Consider the following 10,000-nt stretch of genomic DNA (forward strand, 5'->3'; position numbering starts at 1 on the left):
AAATAAACAGATAGGCAGACAAGCAGACAAACAGACAGACTGACAGACAGACAGACAGACAGACAGACAGACAGACAGACTGACAGACAGACAGACAACTAGGCAGACAGGCAAAAAATAGATACACAGACAGACAAACAGATATACAGGAAGACAGATGGATAGACAGGCAGACAAATTGACAGATAGACAGACAGATAGATAGGCAGACAAATAGACAGACAGACAGCCAGCCAGCCAGCCAGACAGACAGACAGACAGACAGACAGACAGACAGACAGACAGACAGACAGACAGACAGACAGACAGACAGACAGACAGACAGACAGACAGACAGACAGACAGACAGACAGACAGACAGACAGACAGACAGACAGACAGATAGATAGATAGATAGATAGATAGATAGATAGATAGATAGATAGATAGATAGATAGATAGATAGATAGATAGATAGATAGATAGATAGTTGTTTGTTTTGCCGAAGACTTAGTGAAGAAAGGAAGTGTTCTGAACCATGTGCCTTTATGTTCAAGGTTAATATGACTCATTGAAAACATTAGAGATTCATTATTATTCAGCAGCGACAGCACTTTCAGAGCTATTTCAGAAATCTGAACTCTGTTGCCACATGCACACACACACACACACAAACACACACACCTCTCTCAAATGAGTTCTTGATATCATTGACTTCAACTTGAGATCCAGGCACTCTGAATATTCCTTGATGTTGGAGGCCTAAAGAAACACAGAAAGAGAGAGAAATGAGGTAAGTGTTTAAATAAGACATTTTCCAGTGTCCATTTAAATTTGCTGGAAATAAAGGCCGGTCCACAGTAACCACATTCAAATCCCAAACTCTGCTAAGCTAAGCCCTGCGCTTTAGAAAAGTGCCCTTTTTCTAATTAAAGATAATGAATGAAGGAGAGAGACCGCAGTCGACTTATACAAAAATATCTGTCAGTCCGGATTAGCTTTTAATGGAAAGCTTGGCTGAGGGTCAGAAAAGATTAATTAAAAACTTCTCTATAGTTCCAGGACAACGGCCACACACAGACAACTTTCAGCACTTACAATAGACACAGATCCAAGACAGTGTTCCCACAGTTTTGATAAAAACCTCTTTGGACTGAAGCTAAATATTTGGTACTAAAAAGCATAGTTCACCCAAAACTGAACATTCTATAATCATTTATTCACCCTTCACTTTTTCCAAACCTGTTTGTCTTTCTTCCTTATGTTGAACACAAACAAAGATATTTTGAAGAGAGCTAGATTTCAGCTTTCAACAGAATTAAAAAAACTCTTATCATACACCCGGTGCAATTAGGCGCAAGGCATGTTTGGCATGATTTGTTGCTATTTTCAGACCAGCGCAACTGTAATTTTACAATTTTGCACCACATTGTTTAAATAGCAAATAAATTTCCGCCATTTTGTGGACTCATGAGTGTGTTTATAAATCAGGTGTGTTAAGGTGCATTGTTGGCGCGTTGCTATTTTAAGGAATTAAAATAACCTGCGATATTGACCAACTAAAAACTGGTCTAAAGTTCAACGCAGAGTGCGTTAGTTGTGCGCCTATGCAGGTCCAAACGCATACACATTGCTTAATACACACATGATGTACAGCAATACGAAAACTTATTTACATATGAAAAAAAATAAAGGATTATAATGTTACAGAAATTATTAATTTCTATATAGATATAAAAACCACTGCTTCCAAGCCTCATCTCAGGGGGCTGTTTTCAGTTGATAAATTGTCATAAAATATAATGTTATTATTAGCAGTTGTAGTATTTATTATATGCATATTTATATTTGTTTTAAGAAAAACAAGTTTAGATTTGTCCACCTGATGGGTTTTGGAGACGTTTGTGTCACCATATAGAGCAGAAGAATAGGACGTGTGTTTGGATACAACTCTTTTTTTTGTTGTATTTTGTTGTATTGTACAACTTTTGCCACACTACGTTATTAGTTTTTATTCATTCATTTGCTAGAAATTAGCTAAATAAAACTGAATTTAAAAATAGTTCTGAAACAAATCTTTGCCTTAACAAACAAAATTAAATGGGTAGGCTAATGGATGTCCTCGTGAATTGTGCACAACACCCTTTCCACGAAAGTAAAGGAGTAAAAAGTAAAAAAAAAAAAAAGAGAAAGTAAAGAGGTCAAATGAAGGAGGCTCGTTCTTTATCCTCGCGTTGCAGATGGTCTGTTTAACTGTTTGCTCTCCAGTGAAGCGGTTAGCAGAGCTTTCTACTAGTTTGCCAGAATGGGAGTATACTGTATTTCCTAGTAATATTCACTACGAAAATAGTAATTTGTAAATGTATGAAGGTTTTATTACAGATTGAAATGATAGAAGACTCAAATTTTAAATAGGAGCAAAATCCTACCTTTTTTAAAAAGTGGTAAAAAGGGGGGTGGAGGCAGGACTAATTTTATGTTTAGCCCACTTAAATTTGTACAACATTTGATCTTTTTGTGTTGGCACAACATGAAGGAATTGTGCTGAACCATGCATTGTGTACAGTGTTCTAAAGAATTATGGATTTTTTTGGTTTGAGTTTCAAGCGAACTGGAATATAACTTACCATACAGGTTGATGAATCGAATACAGCTCTCAACAACTCGAGGTATTGCTTGACCAGAGTCCTTAAAGCAAGACAAACATGGCATTAAATCAGAAATAACAAGTCCAGCTCACACCACACACCACATACAGTTGAAAACAAAACTATTAGCCCTGCTGTGAAATTATAATTACTTTTCCAAATATATATATAGGGGCTAAAAATTTTGACCTGAAATGTCTTTTAAAAAACGAAAACTGCTTTTATTCTAGCTGAAATAAAACTAATAAAATAAAACAAAAGAAAAAATATTATCAGGCAAACTGTAAAAATTCCTTGCTCTGTTGAACATGATTTGGGAAATATTTAAAAAAGAAAAAAAAAAATCAAAGGGGGGTAATAATTCTGACTTCAACTGTATATGTGATGTATGTGACAGAAATAAAATGTAATAGTTTCATACAGTTTTTCTAAACACATTCCTAATAACTAATTTCTGTTGGCATTGCTATTAATTTAGTCTCCAACTGTAACTCCTATGTAAAAGATGATAAGGTAATCCTTCTTGAACCTCGCAGACCCTTGTTTTTGTACCTTATGCTGTAACCGAAATAAAACTAAATGACAAATTAAATCTATGTAAAAACAGTTCTTGAACATGAATAGAAAAAACAGAAAAGGCCACATGTTTTACTGTTGCTGTGTGTGTCAAAGCGGTCTGTAATATTTGGCAGCGCTCAATCTTACAAGCTTTTTAAAAATGCTGTTATCTGCTTTTAACCCAGGGAATGTGCCAAGTCTGTGCCAGTGCCAGGAACACCAGCAGACCTTACAGCCACTACATTTGCCAGCTATGATAAGCGCAATAATATGGTGAATGCAAAAATGTGCTGCCCTGAACACGTTTAAATATTGATACTGTACTTCTGCAGCAAAAGCATAAATCATATTTGAAAATGCAGTGAATGCTGGAAAAGCAATCTGCAGCAGGTTTTCAATTATTTTATTTAGTTATTTACAGTGTATTTAGAGCAGAGCAATAAATAAGTACACCCACTTTTAAAAATGAATCTTTTTATAAATGTCTCAGTGAATATAGTCAATAACTGTTGCTGATTTAAACAAAACAGTTTTATCCATTAAAACAAGAGCTTGGTCATCCAACATCTTTAGGAATATAAACATAATATGCTTAACTTCAAATGAGATTTTGCATAAAAAAATGATAAATAAATATTATTTTTTATGTTTCTCTTGAGTTTTCCTGTTCAATACCTATTGGAGTTTTCCTCAATACCTTTTGCAGTTTTATTCAATACCTATTGGAGTTTCCTTCTGTTGGACACAAAAGAAGATATTTTGAAGAATGTTATGTGCTGGGACTCATTGAATTCCATGGTATTTTTTCCCTGCTACAGACGTCGATGGGTGACAGCTTTCTTCAAAATATCTTCTTTTGGTTTTAACAGAAAAAAGAAACCCATAAAGGTTTAAACCACATGAGGAAAAGGTAAACAGTGAGGTCATTGTAATTTTTGGGTAAACTTTGGGTATACTTTTAAAATAAGACTAATTCAGCCACAAAAACATCTATTTTTATTTATTGTATATTTTTGTATTTGGTCACCTAAAATCTTTATGAATAGAAACATAATTTGATTAAATTCAAATAAAATATTGCACTAAAAAACTAAACTTACAAACTAAATTGTATATTTTTATGTTTCTCTTGAGATTTCCTGCTTATTAAAATTGTAATTAATGTTTATCCACAACAAATTAATGTGTGTACTCATATATGAACTGTGGCTTTTAAGTTTTATGTTCTATTGGTTCCAGTTTTGGCTTTGGAACTGACAAATCCAATATATATTTGCACAAATATAATATTGTAAAGAATCCTACAGAAAATCTTAAATACTGTACTCTTTTATAATGAGCACTATATATATAGCATACACAGTTGAAGTCAGAATTATTAGCCCCCCTGTTTATTTTTTCCCTAATTTCTGTTCAAAAGAAAGATTTTATTCTTGCCATGATGACAGTAAATAATATTTTACTAAATATTTTATATGACACTTCTATACTAGGGTAATTGGTTTAACTAGGCAGGTTAGAGTAATTAGGCAAGTTATTGTATAATGATGGATTGTTCTGTAGACAATTAAAAAATACAGCTTAAAGGGGCTAATAATTTTGACCTTAAAATGACTTTAAAAAAATTAAAAACACATAAATATATGTGTGTGTGTGTGTGTGTGTGTGTGTGTGTGTGTGTGTGTGTGTGTGTGTGTGTGTGTGTGTGTGTGTGTGTGTGTGTTTAGACACACAAACAATAAGCATGTGTATACATACATATTATCTTCATCAATAATAAAACAAGAATTGTGTGCATTAAGGTCATTGATGCCAAGAAGGATGAACTCTCATCAAGTACACAGATATATTTTGCCATCCAAAATCTGAGACCACTAGTTCAAATTTTGCATACTTACAACTTAATTTTAATAATTTAAATGAACATTTTTACAGTTTATACTATAAGCACAAGAATCTAACTTCAAATTTAAATAGACAAAATTCAATTCAATTCAGTCAATCACACATCCATATATCCTATTCCCTATAACTTTTTCTAGTTCCCTCATATCCTAATGAAATTAAATCTCAGTGTGGTCTCAGATATTCAGACTCCGTTCATAACACTTTAAAAACAAGCAAAGGAGACTGGAAGCTCAGACGGACATGCGGAAATCAGGACAAGCCGGCGGTTTCTCTACCTGATGTCTTGCGTGCGAGTTCCTTCGTCCACGACTACGAGAGAAGAACAGCAGGAGACACCAAAGAGCAGAAACACAGACAGAAAGAGGCCGTCACCACATTATTCAGACAGACCCAGCACTACAAGCCACCAACAACAGCCTGCAAAATCACTATTAGTCCTGAGTGGCACGATTAGCTCCAGCAGCACAGAAAGAAATATAAGCGGTGTTGCCGACAGAGCAGTGAATCTTGACCAACTTCTCTTTAAAGTTTTTAATATGGCTTCTAGGGATAGTTCACCCAAAAATTATTTTGAAAAAGTATCATTTAGTCACTTTTCACTTGTTCAATACCTATTTTAAAGAATGCTGGTTGCTGGGACACATTGATTTCTATGGTATTTTTTCAACCCAGGCTCATTCTGAAAATGTACAGCTAGATACATTTCTGGAGAGCACAATATATATCCCAGGATATATGTTTTTTTTTTTTGTTTTTTTTTTGCAGTTTTGGGTTTTTGTGATTCCACCAGAGGCCGCTCTCTATGCTTTTCAGATCTCAAATTTCTCTCGAAAGTGCCATTCATGCCTACTGTTCTCACATAAATCCACCAGAGGCCGCTGTCGACTGACTGACTGACGGATCAACTGACCCACCCTCCTCTCTAAAAATGTATATAGAGCTACGTTTTCAGAATGAGCCAATTTTCTTCCTGCCACAAATGTTGATGGATAACAGCAACCAGCATTCTTTAAAATATCTTCTTTTGTGATCAACGGAGGACAGAAACCCATAAAGGTTTAAAAACCACACGAGGAAAAGGTAAACAATAAGGTAATTGTAGATTTTGGGTAAACTTTTAAAATAAGGCTAATTAAGCCAGAAGGCTAAAATCGAATATTTTTTCTGTTTTATTTTATGTTGTTCTAAAACTAATTTAGATTCAATAACACAAAATAAGTTAATAAATGTCGCTGTTTTGTTTTATATCAAAAGCAATTATAAAATGACAAAAATACCTGTATAAGTGGCATAAAAGAGGTCAACATGGTGCACACTATTTATTCTAAGACTTCAGAGGATGAAATTTAAGTTATTTGATTAAAATCAAAGTTAAATTCAACAGTTTTTCCTCTAATACTGACAACATTTGCCAAGTTTAAGTCAATTTATTGAGTGTAGTTTGTATTAATAGTTTGAATTAGTAATTTCTGTTTTCATTTTATTGTTAGTTTAAGTAACTTAGTTGTGTTTTTGTGATTTTCAAAAAATATTTATATCTATATAGTGGTATACAGTTAAGTGATATATAGTGATATAAATATAAGTGATATATAAAGTTATATATATATATATATATATACATACATACATACATACATACATACATACATACATATATATATATATATATATATATATATATATATATATATATATATATATATATATATACATACATACATACATACATACATACATACATACATATATATATATATATATATATATATATATATATATATATATATATATATATATATATATATATATATATATATATATATATATATATATATATACATATACATACATACATACATACATACATACTGTGATCCGTTACATTCCTTTGCATAGTTTTTGGATAAATTTGTTGTTTTTGTTCTAACAAAATAAAAGCAAAAAGGTTGTTCTACTGTTTACTCATCTACACTAACTGTGGTTGTGCAAAAAAAAAAAAAAGATTTATGATACATTTTCAATAAATAATTATCAGAAGTTCTGGAACAATCTACAAAGACCACTTTTATGGCACCATCTATATTTTTAAATGTTTACATCATTATGATTTACTTTGTTTGCATGGAAAAAACAGCGTGAACATTCTACAACATTCTTGGATGTTTTCTACAAAACTCCATAAGACAAAGAAATTTGATATTTTTAGGTGAACTATCCGTTTAAGAGGTTTTCAAGGCATCCTGAGGCAACAGTGAGAATGTTGATGCCTGAAGCGGGCTGTATCTCCGTCATTATGTATATATACACACACACACACACACACACACACGCACTCACACACAAGTTTCTGCTCTGCTTCAACACCTTCCCCAGCCATAATGATCAGTCAAGTAGAAGCAAGTAGCCGTGGATCATTATGCCTTCAAGCAGCAGTGTTCAGTGCAGGTAGTACAGCACCCAAAGCTCTAAGTACCTTAACAAATGACTCCAAATTGCCATTAAACAGCTTAACGTTAAATACAGAGCGTGGCCTGGCCCTCTGTGTGCCAAACGGTTTAGGAGGAAGACTGGGAGGCCTATAAAGAGACGTTTACACTTTTAATCTTGAAGATCTGATGCGCTGTAAACCTTAGCAAGCAGTAGTAATGAGCTCATATTTCACATATACAGTCGTGCTTAAAACTAACCTGGCTAAAGAATATGTGAAATGAATCTGCTTTCTTTATCCATTTTTTATGCTTAACTAGAAACAAGTTCACAAAAACCTAACCTTTCAATGAAATAACTGAAAAGGGGGCTTAGGGGAAATCAGATTATGAAATAAAGGTTTTAAAAATTATTAACACACCTATAATTCTTGGTAACACTTTAGTTTCAGTAATAATTCTCACTGTTGTCACTAATGACATTTTAGTGGCTTTAATAGATTTTGTAGTACTTTTAAAAGTACATATTCTGCATGATCTTGTTCTACATCACTAAACTATAATACCTAAACCTAATTTTTACCTTAATAAGTATTATTGAATATTAAATCAGGAGTTTAAAAAGAGAAAAAAAGATATCTAATGGTTTATTAATAGTGATAAAATAGTGTGACACAATTCCTATAAGTAAAACACCTCTGAAAAAAATGTATATATTATATTTATGTATGTATTTTATATTACAAATAAATATTTACAGCCTTCTTTGCTCATAATTATCAAGGGTGCCAATAATTTTGAGTTTAAATGAGTAGTTTCAGATTACTGAACAACGTTCTTAAAATGTAAAAACTTAAGTGCTGGACATGTGATTTCAGGTTATATGGGGTAAGCTGTGAGCTCCCATTGTGCCTAGATCAGTGATCTGCACACGCCAGTGTCCTGTTCATAAACTTCACTTCCACCACACATCAAAGGCCATGGAAATGGCAGGTCTGCTGGGAACAGCAGGTGGTGGGAGAGCGAGAGACATACAAGACAAACTCTTTCGAGTCTAAAGGTGAGCTGCTGTTTTGAATGGAAGACAACAAAGGGTTGGACCCAAATATATGTTCTACTTGAGTACACTGAAAAAATTCATTCATTGGATTTATTACATTTAAGGTAAGTGGTTTCAAACTAATTTTATAGGCGGAATTTAAACAAACAAACAAATTCAATTTATTAATGTTCAACTTAATTTATTTGTTTTCATTCAGCCCATATAAATTGTTTGCAACAACTTCCCTTAAAAAAATATTCCTATTCATTTTTTTTTCAGTGTAGAGTACTATACTAGTATAGTATATTTTATTTTATAAAAGTGCAGAGGTCACTTTTATAAAAACCACTTGTTTTTATTGGCCTTCTATGAATTTTATTTAGCTTGTTTTCATGTTTTTTCTGTGTTTTTATTTTTTCCATCCCTTCTTTTTTTATCTCTTGTTACTATTGTGTTCTAATGCAATTTGGTCAGCATTGTAGCTGTTTTAAATGTGCTATATAAATGGAGAAAACTTGAAACTAGACAAATGCACCAATATGCACACATTATTAAAAAAGTAATATCCTAGTTCACTAAACTAATCATTTTAATTTGAGCTCTTATTCAGCCAATATTTGTGTGTGTTTGCTTTCAAACTGTAGGATTTCTATGTGAGACTGAATCCAAAAAGCACTATTAGTGCAAAGCATTGTGGGGAGGAACCCTGGGGAAGACTGCTGTGTGGACATATGGTGAATATGGCAGAAAGCAGTCACAAGCATCTGCTCGACTGTTTGGATCTGATCTTTGAATGTACTTCTTGTCTTTAACTATCAGGTTTACTCTTCTTTTTTTTATTAAAGAGACAGTTCCCCCAAAACTGTACATTCTGACATCATTTACTCAACCTTTACTTTTCCAAACCTGTTTGGCTTTCTTTCTTCTGTTGAACACAAAAGAAGACGTTGTGAAGAAAGCAGGAAACCTGTAACCAATGACCTCTATAATATTTGTTTTTCCTATATGGAAGTCGATGATTTCAGCTTTCTTCAAAATATATTCTTTTGTCTTCAACATAAAGAAGAGCAAAACTCTAAGGTTTGTAACCACTTGAGGGTGTGTAATTAGTGAGCAAATACTCATTTTGTGTGAACTGTCCCTTTAAATAGAGGACAATAGATAGATTGATGAAATAAGTGATCGAAAGGCAGACAAAACAATGACAGACAAAACAACAGAATGATGATAATAATGATAAAACATCAGATGGAAAAAACAATAGTTAGAATAATAAAACATCGGATGGATGGATACATGGATGGATGAATGGATGGATGGATGGATGGATGAACGGATGGATAGAATGATACTACAGTAGTTAGTATAAAACATGAGATGGAAAAAACAATAGTTCGAATAATAGAATATTGGATGGATGGATGGATGGATGGATG

At 33.0% G+C, this 10,000-nt stretch overlaps 1 protein-coding gene across 6 annotated transcripts in view; it reads right to left on the bottom strand.

The window, feature by feature from the left end:
- The window catches only part of srgap1a (SLIT-ROBO Rho GTPase activating protein 1a), a 177,904-nt gene that overhangs the window by 46,765 nt on the left and 121,139 nt on the right, over positions 1-10,000 (bottom strand). For 3 of the 6 annotated variants that reach the window (XM_073929905.1, XM_017352031.4, XM_073929907.1), the window contains exons 12-14: positions 5,369-5,402; positions 2,607-2,667; positions 664-741 (exon numbers count right to left, since the gene is read on the bottom strand). In XM_073929905.1, coding sequence (XP_073786006.1) covers positions 664-741; positions 2,607-2,667; positions 5,369-5,402 — 173 coding nt within the window. Of the gene's footprint in view, positions 1-663; positions 742-2,606; positions 2,668-5,368; positions 5,403-7,569; positions 7,673-10,000 lie in introns of all 6 variants that reach the window. The other 3 variants (XM_017352030.4, XM_017352032.4, XM_017352033.4) reach the window with 1 other exon arrangement.

The sequence above is a fragment of the Danio rerio genome, chromosome 18 (genome assembly GCF_049306965.1).
Source record: "Danio rerio strain Tuebingen ecotype United States chromosome 18, GRCz12tu, whole genome shotgun sequence".
Classification (NCBI taxonomy): Eukaryota; Metazoa; Chordata; class Actinopteri; order Cypriniformes; family Danionidae; genus Danio; species Danio rerio.